Source organism: Teleopsis dalmanni, chromosome 1 (assembly GCF_002237135.1).
Source record: "Teleopsis dalmanni isolate 2A chromosome 1, ASM223713v2, whole genome shotgun sequence".
Classification (NCBI taxonomy): Eukaryota; Metazoa; Arthropoda; class Insecta; order Diptera; family Diopsidae; genus Teleopsis; species Teleopsis dalmanni.
Window position 1 is genome coordinate 15,370,576 of NC_051846.1, and position 14,960 is coordinate 15,385,535.

The following is a 14,960-nucleotide window of genomic DNA, read 5'->3' on the forward strand; positions in this document are numbered from 1 at the left end:
AAAAAATATATATAACAATGTTTTCTATTCTTTGAGATTTCTGGTTCCGGAAAAAGTTTTTATTTGGTGGTGCTATGCAGGTGGATAGTGTACTATATGTGAATGCTATAGAACATGTGGAGTATGTTAATATCTCTTTAATATTATATGACATTTATTGATTGATTAATTTTACTTTAAAATTAGTTTTGTTATTTTAAGTTTCTTAATTTTTTAATATGTAGTTTGTTTTATATATATATATATCTTTTGTTTAATTCAGTAACAGTCAAAAATGCATTATAAATGCTCGCCTTTAAATTACAACTGCCCTTCAAGAGCATAGCCAACTGTAAATGTAATTCAGCTCAGCATTTATTCATATGCCATTATACATTAATAATATTTATTGATTTAATATTTTTTAAATATATAAATAAGATTTCTGTATTTAAATTAAAAAATGCCCTTTAAAATTGTTCATTTTCAATCATAAATGCAAATAATTTTTTACAACTTTTATACTTTATTAACGAATTCTTTTAAATATTTATATATATATATTAACATAAATTATTTTTTTAACAGTTTGCAAATATATTTACTTTTAAATATTAAACTAAATTTCAACAATTACAATATAAATATATTTATTTTCATATATATATGTATATATATATCTTTGAAACATCAATTAGAGAACATTTAAATTGATTTGGTTAAACTTAATTGACAACGATTTAATTTTTTTTGCATTATTTAGTTTGTTGCTTTATATTAAATAATAATTCAGATTTTGCTCGTAAATATACATCTAACAAAATTTTATATATATATTTTACTCGTATATATAAGTTGATATTTCATATATCATATATACTTTGGTAGATATGCAATAGGTACGTATGTACTCGCCGCACTTGTAGTTCTTTTTATATATTCTTCATTGCTCTTTTATGTTTTATATCTACAAGCATTGGTTTTAATTTTATATAGTATTTTATATATAACATATATATATATATATATGTATAAATAAATTTATGAATATAGTAACATAGTAAATGGATGATTTGCATTATAGCTGGTAGCTATAATGCAATTTTTATGATATGCTTTGCCTTAAAGATAGTTCTTGGTTGAATAATGTTTTGTATCTACTATATATACATACACATGTACATTTATATATATGTGCATATATATAGTTAAGGACATATATACATTTATATACTTCTCTGTATTAATTGAACTAATTAAAATTTACTAATTTCGATCATTCGAACATATTGCAATTGGCTACTCACAAAACCTTGTACCTTGTACCTTGTACCGTTTTAATACCATTATTTATATCATAAATTGTAAATAGCCAATGTTGATGCTATGGCCAAAAAGTACAACTATTAAAATTTAAATTTATAAAATGAAGTTAAGTTAGTTAAGTTTCGTAGTGCAGATTGCGTTGTGCGCTCTTCAGACTTCTTACAAATCATCACCCAAGCGATGAATTTCATCTAACATGAAATCAACATCCTGTTCGGTAACGGCTGCCGATGATATGATTGATCGGAAGAAATTGGGGCGACGATCATCAGGCTGATAGCCAACCATTAGACTACCTTTCTGCATCATGCGTCCTTTAATAATAGGGCAGATCTAAGAAAAAAATGGTATTTAATAACTCATTTTTTGAAATAGATTCTTAATATTTAATTGTATAAGCATTGCATATAAATTTGTGCAACTCACCTTTCCCAACTCCTTTTCTTTTCTGCTGTCATGTGGAATACCTCGCAATCTCTTTGGTATATACCAAAATGAGACATTAACACATTCTGGTTCCAAAATCAAATGGAAGCGATCAGATTGTTCTTTGATACGTCTAACTTGATAATGTGCCAAGTCCATTAAACGATCCTGTTGGCGTTCAAATCCTTCGGTTCCCTTAGAACGCCACTGTAGCCACAATTTAAAAATGTCATTATGACGTCCACATTGTATGACTTTATCGCCAGTATCATAGCTGATGTCGTATTGTTTGTCGGTCATGAAGAGATACTCAGCAGACATTTGATTGCAACTAATCAAAAGACCCTGCGGGTGACAAAACAAATACAAATCATTTAGACTCGAGAAAAAATAGGAAATACGTATTATTGGTGTAACTTTCAAGTGGTCTAAATGAGAAGATGCAACTTGTGACAATTCCCACGCACTGTAAATGTGCTTTTCGTGTTTACAAGATTTTGTATTTGTGATTGACATGTTGGGATTAAGGATACATTCAAGAGTGAGAAATTGTCAAAGTTTTATTTATATATGAAAGTATAAAAAGTATAAAAGTAAATAATTATATTCGTTTTGCTAAAAATGCTGTATATGAAAATAGTTTTAATTTATTGTACATTGAAGGAATTTTAAAGAATTGGTTTTATTTCGTTGTTATGTTTAGTCATAAAATCAATTTTAAAAGGTCCAAAATTGCAATATTAGAAAGATAGGCTAAAAAATTTTAATTAAAATTCCTAGAATGTTTTTTTCGCTTACAAATGCCATCAGTAGCAACTGTGACCAATGAGAACATATTGTATATATGCTGAAATATGTCAGTTGCCTTAACTTTTCTTAACTTTTAATGTATGTAATTTTTAAGGGTGACTACTGTATTTTTCATGCTGATGTACGATAGACCGTTAAGACAAGGGTTACCAGCTTGGAGTTTATTAAAATAAAAAAAAAAATGGTTCACAGAAATAAAAGATTGAATTTTTTTTTTGATAATAGAGATTTTGTATTGAAATTAATTATTTAAAACTTAATTTTCAATTATGAATGAATAAAAAAATTCGCAATATTATTCCCGGAGTTAAAAGCTTTACTTTTTCTATGTTCTTATTGGAAAGTTTTGATGATTTACAACATTTAGGCATCCGTGAAAGCAAATAATTTCAAAATAATTTGTGAAAAAAAAATTTTAAATACAATAAAATTTGTCTCTAGAATACTTTGGAAAAAAGACCAAAAAGATGTGAAGCAATTTCTTCATACATTATTTCTTAAATAAACGTTATTGAGTGGAATATTCAATCTCTTAGCCTGGTTTACTAACAGATGCTGTCCAGTTGGCAAACTTTCTAGAAAAGTAATATCTTGATAATTGATATGCTCTATTAAAACGATTATTTAATTTTATTTATGTCATGTTCAATAATTTAGACGTCAAAGTAATAGACAGATGCATTATCTTTAATTTCTTTAACTCTAAGCGAAGAACAAGTAACGGATTAAATATGTAAGAAGTCGAAGGTGGACAATTTCATCTGGTCCCTATCTTACGTACGAACTAAGTTGTGATTAAGCCAAATTATAAACAAATTATTTTCCTATTAGTATATAAACTATTAAAAAATTTATTATGTTACAAATAAATTTTCTTTTTAGATAATTTTACACATTAAAAGTAGTAAAAATTTATAATAAATCACCATAAATTTCTTCTTTATATTAAAAAACTATTTAAAAAAACATCCTTATTCCTATATGTTCCTTTTTCATGAACAGCTATCATGTATCATTTTGTGTTTACGATCATTTTAAAAGCAACCGTTTTTAGTCCGTTGAGACTTTCTTGAGAATTCCCTTAAGAAGATGATTACAAGTTTACTAAGTTCCTCTAAAAAGTAAGTTTACTAAGTTTCTCTAAAAATAAGTCCTTAAAATGTTTAAAAAAATATTACCATTATAGACCAATATTTTTATACATGATTAATATAATTTTCTACCACTAGTCCCTAAAATATATCTGGATGACATGGTAACCCTTAAAATTTCTAAATGCTTTGCAAGTTCAGAGAATTGAAATTTATTCGTAACAGCATCGATGAAAATTGCTACTTCAGAAAGGGACCAACAATATTTAATGTAGCAGACAAAAGGAACCCAAACCCAATAATACAGCATTATTGCTGTTACTCAACTCAAAACGTTACCAGACAAATGTTATTCTGGATTCCTGCTAGTGTCTTCAAAAATGGTAGGAAATGCATTCAATAAATTGTACTTGTCCTATTGTCATGAAAAACAAATACTAAGATTATTTAATTGAAAAACGTTAAAGAAAGTTTAAAATAAATTAAAAATATTCTATATTCTATAATGGTAATATATTTGCGATATGTTATATATACATATATATAATATATTTAAATGTAAAAAGATATAGTTTTATATTTCCCAATTAGAAAAATTACTTACATCTTCCTTGAAGTGTATTGTGGAGCATTGCAATAAGGCACCCATCAATTTATGTGGATTCCAAGTAACTGAATCAGCTCTGTAAATATAAAGAAAACCGAAAAACTATTAATTAATTGTTCATTTAATAAAAAAATTTAAATTAAATACAAAATCAAACAAATTACAAACAATTATCACTAATCCACGTCAGTGAAAGGTAACGTGCCATAAATGCCGGCAATTTATAGTCTGCAACCCGCAACATTTAATTCAATTCAGAAAAGCCAACAAACATAGAATGTGAAGCAAGTGGGTAAAAATAGAGGGGTGAAATTTCTATTCAATATACTGTTATTTTCTAAACATCCCTCAGGGAGCTATTTATGGTTTTCACACGAACACATCAAAATACACAAACACACGCGCCCATATTTATGCTTGCAATCACAGATGAGGTCCTTAAAATGATAAAGGAGCGATTGTCGATGAGTTGATGTTATCTTATTTGTTCAGATAGATATAAGCACTCAAGTGACATATTTCAGTTTTCAACTTCAGTAATCGTTTTTCTATAATGTTTCTTGCATGGTACTATTTTAATAAATTTATACCATCGAATATATAATGTTTTAAGGATCTCTAAACTGTATTCAATTTTGATTAATTTAAACAGATTATACAGATTATGTTAGTAGTGACAGATATTTGATTTTTTTTTGTAAGTGCTACTGATTTAATTATAGAATCTTTTCTAATAACATAAGATTAGAGAAGATCGTATATTAGCTACAGTTGTAATGAAATTTACAGCTCCTAAAATAGAATTCCAGTTAAATAAAGAGAAAAAATAGCTTAATCAACAGAAGTGCTACCATGAGCAATAATTGAAGATAAAGAAGGATAATCAGTTCATCCTTATCCAGCTCCGTTTGCAACGTTTTTTTTTATTATTACAGGAAGGCTTAATGAAGATGACAGTAATTAAAATCTTTTATTATATAAGATATGTTAACATATGAATTATTCAGAACTATGTTACAAATGACCTTATCGTTAAATAATTACAATTTATTTAAAAGCGATGATTCTTATTCTATGGGCTTTACTTTACCAATAATGGGCTAATTAAGAATAAGATAACGAAAAATAGGATAATTTTCAAAGTTAGAATAGCTACTTAATTATAGCTAAGTAAAAGGTCCACCAGTGCATGTAGCTTTTAATCTTATTGTTCTAATTCGAACATTTTATTACTGATTTATCTAAATGTTTGTAAATGCTTTCACATCTAATGTACGAGTACAATGATAGGCTTACTTACTCTTAGTATTTTCAACTTAGATGGTTTCTATGTTTGATGATATTGTGAGTCAAATAGTTAAAAGTTGATTAGTCAAATGGATTTCTTGGTACTATTGCACTTTATACTCATAACTTAAAAGGGATTAAGTTTTTGTCGCCGTTATGTAGTACAAGTAAAAATTATGTATGCTTAGTTTAGAATATAATAGAATAAAATAGAAAATATAAGTAGTACTGACAATCAGTGGAGCAGACCACAGTGACTATGGATGCTATTTTGTACTTCTAACCGATCCTAACAGAACAGAAGAGATCGCGTCCTTCGAATAAACGCCAGGTTATTATCTGTTAAGAACATTCCACCATCGGATAGGGATAGGATCTCCCGGTCCAATAAGTTCTTCCTGCTCCAGATTAACGCCCGTTAGCCACAGAGGATATGACTAGAGAACTTTTCAGCTGCCAAGCAGACTCGAGATACAATTTAATTATATAAATTCATTTTGTTAATGTAGATAAATTGGGATATTTTGAATGTTGCCCATTCAGATGTTGAGCTCAACGTATACTAAAACTTTGTGATCTGGCTGTCTCAATGAAATGAAGTCAAAAATTAATTACGAACACATTTGCTTGCATAAGAGGACAGTTAAATACATGGGCCACGTCTAGAGTGTAAAGCTCAATTTTGGCTAGATAACAGTTATATATGAGTTTGTGTGACTAACCACTATTAATGTGGTTATATTCTGATCCAAGTAAGAACAGTTGTTGTTACCTTAGGTACATGTCTCTCTCCTTGATAGATGATTATATTATCTGAGTATAAGAAGAATCTTAGATTTCATATAAGGGCAATAAATATGCGGCATGGGTTGATATGACACTCAAATGCTGTACTCAGTAATATTAATATGTCATTATAGTTAAATTATGAATAAAGTTAATTGCATTCTATTTTATGCTACAAATGCATTTGTTCTGCATTTAGTGAATTAGTGGTAACTAGAATATGTATTAACTTGTAAATGGACAAATTGATTAAAGTAACTTAAATAGTTAGTGTGTTGTTCTCCACAAAGCATTTACCAAAAAAATCTCGAATATAGCAAATAGATTTAATATACTATGGTATCTTGTATTCGAATTTGCCGTATGAGAAAATTACAGCTCGTCATTTACTGCTCATCAGGTGTTGCATGTTGCATTTGCGGCAGAAAGGCTTAAAGGATTAATGTTGTTCAAGTTAATGTTAAGTGCATTTCTGTACAAAGAGCAAGTAAAGTGGGCAAAGTGGATTTTCTTTTTCACTTTTTATCTGACTACACACATTAATTTCTTCCTATAAAACAATAAAAGCAAGACCTTTTCCGAGGGTGGTGGCATTAATATATCAACCTGAACGAAAATGAAAAAGTGAAGCAAACGCTGCTTTTTATAGCAATTATACGAACTGTGTACTGCCCTTATTTGTTCAAAGCGAAGAGAAGTAAGAGAAGTTGAAATTTATGAGGGTGTTTGAGTTTGAGGAATTTTTAATTTAAATTTTTAAGTCAAATATTTGTTTAACAGGATTTTTGCTGCGGTGAAAAAAAAATAAACTACTGATTCATTTACATTGGAATGCAATAAAAACAAATGCAAGAATATTTTAAGTTTTAAACTGCACATTGCATTCTGCTTTACAATTCGAAACCATTTCCTCAATTAACAGATTTAGTTTAATCCTTCACTTCACATAATGTATTGGCAGTTTGTGGTGGAAACTGTATTGCCGCACACCACAACACAAATCCTCAAATGGTTTAAGCACTACGAAATTGATTACCATATCCATCAAGTCCTGCGTTAGTTGACATATTGGTATTAGGCAAGACAACAACAACTGTACTGTGAGTGAGTGGGCCTAATCTTATGCTCCTTTTTGTACTGTGGAAGCTGTTTTGGTAATCAATTCAAAGTAACCAACCACTAATCCCCAAAGCATTTGTTTTTTACTCCCTCCATGACTGTGGAGTTTAATGGAAATTGAAATAAGAAGTACTTTTCTTTTGGTGTAAGAGCTTCGTTGGTATAAGGGCTTCACTACTTTGTTATGCAGTGTGAACTTTCTTATTAATTGTTTGCATGACATGAAGCAGCGAGTTCTAAAGAATTCACTTGATTAATGAGTAATTTAAAATCAAAATTATTTTAAAACGGTTTTAAATAAAATGAATTGAAAGTTTAAAATAGAACTTGAGCCAAGGACCTACTTTATAATAACATTTTTAAGTCCCACACAAATTTCTTTACATGTACTAATATATTTAATTTATAATATTGTACTTCATTAACTTTTATTTATTCTGAAAGGAGTTTCATTCTGAGAAATCTTTATATAAACTGCAATAAGTAAGTTTATTAAATTAAATACAACTAGCTAGCATGAGACATTATATTCTATAAAGAAACAAATCGTGGAAATGATGAGTTTCGACTGTCTGTCATAAAACAATCAGCTTCTAACCAAACCATTTATTCCTACGTTTTACATAGATGGTCATCTAAATGTTGCATTAACCATTAGAGTCCACTGCATCACATATGTAGATTGATTCTTTTATTTAATGAATACATATATTGACAACTGAATCCATGAGGAAACCATTTGTAACGTGAAGGACCAAAAAGGATTTTTAATAATTGAAGTATTCGGTGTTGCAGTATTCTCTACAATGACAACAATAAATGTGGAAGAGATAGAAATTCTTTGTCTGCTTTAAAACTTAAATATCTGAGTATTAATACTGCTGAAGGTAAATAAATAAACATATATATAATTTAGATATATAAAGAAATGGTTATTTTATGCGTTGCGCTAACAATATTAATGAAAAAGGAAATTGAAACTAATTCGAATCATATACTAATACATTTTGTCACATGAGTACAGTATTAGCAATCTTATTTATATATAAATTTGATTAAGAACTTTTGAAAAAAGTGGCGTTCAGAAGCAGTAATATGCTGTTTAATATGTGGGTTTCATTTAGTAGATAAATTTTCCAATATAGAAGTGTCTGCCTCTATATTAAATCCTGAGAATTTGGTGGCCAAGAAGAATAAGAAATGAAGATCTTTTGTAAATAACTAAACAAGTAAATATAAATAACGGATTAAAAAGACGAAAGTATAGCTGGCTTGGAAATATTTTGAGGAAACCTTATGATAAATGTATCTGTCGTATCTGTAGTCTGCGTAAAGAAATTAGTCAATGTAGTTTTTGACATTCCTACTAAGTGAATTAGTGATAGCGAGAGAGGGCTTAAGATATGATTCAATAAGAAAGATGATTCGGGAGTTGAAAATCGTTCTTTACCACAATTTTATTGCAGAATGTTGAATTTTTATTTATAGCAAACTACTTTGAAAATATAAAATAAACATTATCCATATTTTGAAAAGCATTTTAGAGAGTGTATTTTAAATTCTAATTTAGTTACACTTCAAACAGATACTCTTATAGATAGTTTGAAGCAGATTTGGTGGTGAATAACGTTCTCAACTAAAAAGGCAATTACTTGCAGGCATGCAGTGATTTATGAGACTAAAAATTGTTTCAGACAACAGCTTGCGGCCGCATATTAAAAACGGTTTCGATGAGGGTTGGTCAAGTATGCCGAAGATATAAAAAAGTTGCAGGGATTTTTATACAGAGAGAGCATATATTTTCTTAAAAATAATTCCATAATCATATTATGTACATATATACAAAATGATATTAAGTGCATGTATTTATACAAAAAAAAAAACAAGATTTCGTTTACCTTTCAACACCTGAAAGTCTAGGATGACGGTATTTCCGCGATAACAATAGTCCACCACCCCATGCAGCCTAAAATATTCATATTGAAGAAGTTATAGTATTTATGATATATAATAAAAATGAACATATCAAACTTACATCAACATGCATCCAGCAATTGTATTTTTGACAAATATCGGCAACTTCATTCAAATTATCGAATGCGCCAAGCACAGTTGTGCCAGCAGTTGCATTAACAAAGAATGGTATATGTCCTTTAGCTTTGCGTTCCAATATGAGCCTTTCCAGTTCTGAAGTTATCATCTTGCCATGCTCATCTGATGGCACCATCACGCAGTGATCTGTGCCGAGACCACAGACAGCTGCGCACGATTTAACCGAATAATGGCATTGATCAGAAGTGAACATTACCAATTGTCCTGGTAAGCCAGCAGCACCGTGTTCCTTGTAATTGGGAAACATTTTATGACGTGCCGCCAAAAATGCATACAAATTTGATATAGAACCACCAGGTGCCAATATAGAGTCACCACCGCGCCAGCCAATGATGTCGCGCATCTTACTTAGCACTACATTTTCCATTAAAATGAAAACTGGTGCAATCTCATATGTGAACATGTTGGTATTAGCAGTTGCAGTCAGCCACTCGCCAGCCATGGATATAACGTCCAGGCCACATGATAATTGATTAAAGAAATGAGGATGTCCTGAAAATAGAAAAGAAAATCTCTTAGTACAAACTTGAACATTATCACAGAGGAAATAATTTCGCGCCAAATTAAAGCTTTGACCAAAAACTATTTAATCAGTGGTGATGGGGGAAATCATTTCCGCAATGCCGCTTTTATTGAAAACTAATGTAGCTGAATAATATGTAGCATTGCAAGGATGTTGTGAGTCCTGGATGTTCCTTTTTATTAAATGTTATTATATAAAATTTTATACCAAAACTTTTGACATTGATAAGTTTTAGTGCTTTTTATATGGAGTACTGAAGTATATAAGGAGCAGAGCGATTATTTTCGCCTGCCTGTCAGTTGTCAGTTGTAACAGCTTTGCTTGCTGCAATTACCGTTCTAAGAAAAACCGTTTTTGTGGAGCATTGTTTCCTTCTAAAAACAGCAGATTAAGGCACAAAAAGTATTCACCGCCTTTGATACTCTGTCTGCGTAAGCTGACAACAGATGTGCGTTGCTTAATGTTGAAGCTTTAATTTTTCAGCTATTAGAGAAGTTCTGTACTCTCTCTTTCGTAAAAAATGATGGACGCAAATAGCAGAAGTAATTCGTTGTTTTGAAACAATGAACTCCAGACCTTCATTCAGAGGGGCGAAATGGAAATCAGCATGCCTGGCTGGAGTATAATACTCACTCATATTCAAGGACAGCCGGATGTTGGCTGTTGGCATTGCTCATATGTTACATCCTGCAAAAGTTGCCTAATATCAACATTGATTTTTTATTGTCTAAATTTTAGTGAAAGTAAAAATAGTGAATATTCTCTACACAATAGACCGGCGACCGTGTAGTTGGAGGTCGACATAGATTCTATACATTTAAGAATTACTTTTATAACAATTTTTATTTTATTTTATTCAATTTTAATAACTTTAAAGGATGGTTTTCTTAATATTTGCATCTTTAAATATGAGAATATGCTTTTTATGATAATAGAATTTTTGAATTTAAATAATCATTGCAAAATAAAGTTTACGTTTTTAAATGCCTCATTGTTTAATTCACTCAGAGATATTTCTGATATTAGTATTGGCCATAAAGTCTAAATTGCGATGGATGAGTAATAAATTAAAAGATTTGTCATCTCATTTTGGTGAAGTACTGATGTATGTATGGGTTCGGACTATTATTTATCAGGTTTTCGAAATGCAAAAATGTTAGTTGATGTCGTGATTGTCAATTTGTTATAAGTACAATATACTTTTGATTGGAACAAATGAAAATGAAAATTGGGAGAAATATCTTTTCATTTGGTCATCACTATTATTGCCAAATTTTATTTTTTTAATTTAAAACCAAAATTACTAAAATATATTTGCTGATATTTAACAAAAGTCGTTGTGGTGTATAAATTACTTAGAGTATTATCAGATGTCTACACATACTATAAATGATCATTAATATATATTTAGAGTTCTTATAAATAAATTTAATGAAATCATATCTTCTATTGGGCAAAGCAATAAAGGAACAAATATGAACAAAAATAGAGCAATTAATAATTTGTTTGACCCAAACATAGAAGTTATTTTCATCACTCTTCGTAATGAATTGCTCATTTATTGCGGCTAATTGGGAATTAATATTCTATTTAAGTTCAGGGAAGAAAAAAATCACGCGTCTATTAAATAATATTGGTGCAAATAAGAAATAAATTCACAAATAATAACAGCAGGAATTACAAAAGTATGCCGAACAAAAACAACTCACCAGGGTGCATTCTTCAACACTAAAAACCCAATGAATCAAAACATAACAAATACAACACAACAGGCTGAAAGGAACTGAGGAGTATAAAAGGTTGTATTCGTACTTAAAGGGGAAGAACCCTTCGAGCAGTAACAAGCGAACACATTTCCCTGTCAGTTCACATCTTGAGTGCCATAAGTTGTGTGATTAAAATCCCATCGCCGTAAGTCATGAGCCAACAACTGATACGTCAGTGCATCCTTTTTGCATTGAAGAATTTTCATGAAAATGAAATTCCTTATATAAGGAAGAAAGCTAAGGCATTTCAGTCCATTTGTCTTGTCGGGATTTACGTTTAGTTGAGAATACGAAAATGTTTGAATATTGAAAAACATTTCAATTTGCGCATGTGACTGCTGCCAATGGCAGTGACAGTGGGACAGATGTTTCTACTGCCGTGATGCTTGCTGCCTGCCACAGTCTCTTTGTTGCGCACATTAAATTCCATTCATTCGCTTCAAAGGATCAGGGAGCAGCGAGTCAGAAAATAACAACGGATTTTGATTAAAGCTCTCTTCCTTTTATGGAGTTACTAACGTTGTTGTTTCCTTGCTTTGTTTGGTGTGCGTGCAATGTGTGGGTTGAAGTAATGTGGCGTGGGCTGAAGTTAATGTCAAATTTATATATCTGATTACACTGTAGCATACTATACGGAATGAGATGTATTATGCTGCCAATATTGAGTACGTTGGATTATGTGGGATTATGGATCATAAATGCAATTTTTATCAATGTTTCGAAAAAAAATTTATATTTAAAGATAAATTTTGTACACTATAAAATTGAAATGTAAAAAATATTGCTGTTTCAATCAATATTTATTTTTTAAATAAACATATGAAATATATATTCACTGTTAAATGGTTCCATAAAGTCCAACAGGTTATAATATTATTTGGTTAGTACTTTAATAAAGTGCTGTGCCTAAAAATACAATATCTGTACGTTCAATATCATACAATATCATGCAGTGGCGTCGCTAGGCGTCAGCGATGTCGACGGCCTCGCGCCCACATGGGCCCCGCAAAAAGTTACCGACTGTGGATTCTAAGCACTTAATAAATATTTTGAACAATTTGGTTTGATAATGGCATTAACCATATTCGAAATATTTCTGAATGTTTATATAGTAACCAGATTCATGTTCACAGTTCCAGTCAGTATAGTTTCGACGGAAAGACGCTTCTCAAAGTTAAAATTGATTAAGACGTACTAGAAAAGTATGATGATACAAGAGAGACTATCTCCATTCGAAATTTTATAAACCGAAGCGAAAATAGCTGGATCAAATTATGATATAATTTAAAAAAAAAATTTAGTGAAGCTAAAAGTAGTAAAATTCATTTATTTTAATTTATGTTTATGTTTATTTTAATTTGATTAGCAATAAAACTTTCAATCATGCCTTGTCATATTAGTGAATGTAACTTATCTACTTTTACAACTGGGTTATAAAGAGGGCCTCGCAATTCTAATGTTGCCGACGACCAGGGTTGGTCTAACTGTTTAAATTTTGAAATGCGTCGTACCACAATATGAGTACCGCAAATTTCTCAAATTTCGTTTATCGTAAAATACCGAATCTGTGATGAAATGTTGTACTTTTCTAATGAATGTTGAATACCACAAGGTCTCTCTCTGCTGGGTAAAAACATCGATGTGATGTGTGAACTGTTTAGGAGCATAGAAGAATTCAAATTCGGGATAAATGTCTCATGAAAACTATAAAGTTGCTAGTGCCATCTGATCAAGATTAGACAGGAAAAAAATTAAAAGCATTTTGAACTTCACTACATCTGCACTTCATTGTCTTACTGAACACTACCGAGACACTGTCCAATTGCACCGATGCTTCAACGGTGACGTATTCCAACAAGTAGACCGTGCAACAAATGCCATGATAAAGATGAGATAGCTGCTACTAATCACTTTCTATGTCTTTGTCCCGGTCTACAGACCAAGCGACTCCAATATGTTGGAGACCGTTTCTTCACTCGCCTGACCAAAACAACTAAAGTAGTTTTTTTGGATTCAATTAGCTTTAGCTGGAGATAACAATAGTAAGTGTGAGTGACTCAGGCAGCCATAATGGCCAATAGATATTTCCGAATGGAAGTCGTTGTAGTTATAAAAGCACACACTCTCTCACTCTAGCATACCGACCTTATTGATTTTTGTTTTCGTACGCTTTTCATTTTCTTTATATTTTGAACCATTGCTTTTGAGCTGCAGGCATTATACATCGAAATCTGTTCGCCAGCTTGTTAATGTCTCATGTGCTAATCTATATAATGAGATTTTGTGTATTTATTTGTTCTTAATCTTATCGTAAATTGTAAAAATTGATTTTAATGAACATTTTTTAGGATGTTATTGGATGAAAGCAAAAGATTATCATATATGTCTTCTGTTCTGAGGTAAATCATGTTTGTGTATAACTCACATCCTTATATATGTTATAACTAGTTGAACATTTATTCCAAATGAACTAATATAAGATATTGAACTTTTTGACGCTAATGCTGAAAATCTATTGGTTGATGTGTTTATGAGGATTGCACTTAGTGATGAATGTTATTTTTTGGGATTGGTGAATTCAATGAAAATGTTGGATGTAACTTTTTTAGGTGAAATAAAGAGCTTTCAAGTTAGTATTTTTCTGCATTTAGTTGGAAGTTTTTTTTTGTTCAAGTTCCCATAATTCTGGTGATCATTTGAAACGAATCTTTATTTTAAAATACGCCTTTGAAATACCCAGTCTTATCAGTTTTGTACAACTACAGGCAATGTCAAAATCTTATATCAAATTTAAATTAGCATAAATTTGAATATATTAATTAGAGTGAAGAGCAAGAGGAAGCATATGCTGTGCATAATTTTGGACGTGCTCTAATATCTTGTGGTCGCATTAGGGTTGTCAACGCTGCAGGATTCGGATTAGAACTCTGATTTCTGCTGGCAGAACTAATAAATAAACAAAGTGTGCATCTAAGAAGATAACGACATTAAGCGAAATACCATTTTATGGCCCATTGAATTTCCGCCACAAAATCCATTGATGGAAAATAATACTCGTACTTCATGTTGATGTTATTTGTTATTGTTTTCACCTTTCAGAAACAGACTAGACTTAAAGAGAGTGGGTA

General features: G+C 30.5%; 1 protein-coding gene across 3 annotated transcripts in view; it reads right to left on the reverse strand.

Moving 5' to 3' along the window:
- Window positions 1-859: 859 nt before the first annotated feature.
- Window positions 860-14,960, reverse strand: part of LOC119667902 (glutamate decarboxylase) — a 38,110-nt gene continuing 24,009 nt past the window's right edge. For all 3 annotated transcript variants that reach the window (XM_038077243.1, XM_038077245.1, XM_038077244.1), the window contains exons 4-8: window positions 9,467-10,035; window positions 9,330-9,397; window positions 4,237-4,315; window positions 1,732-2,076; window positions 860-1,638 (exon numbers count right to left, since the gene is read on the reverse strand). In XM_038077243.1, the coding sequence (XP_037933171.1) occupies window positions 1,465-1,638; window positions 1,732-2,076; window positions 4,237-4,315; window positions 9,330-9,397; window positions 9,467-10,035 (1,235 nt within the window). In that variant the 3' untranslated portion in view covers window positions 860-1,464. The remainder of the gene's footprint in view (window positions 1,639-1,731; window positions 2,077-4,236; window positions 4,316-9,329; window positions 9,398-9,466; window positions 10,036-14,960) is intronic.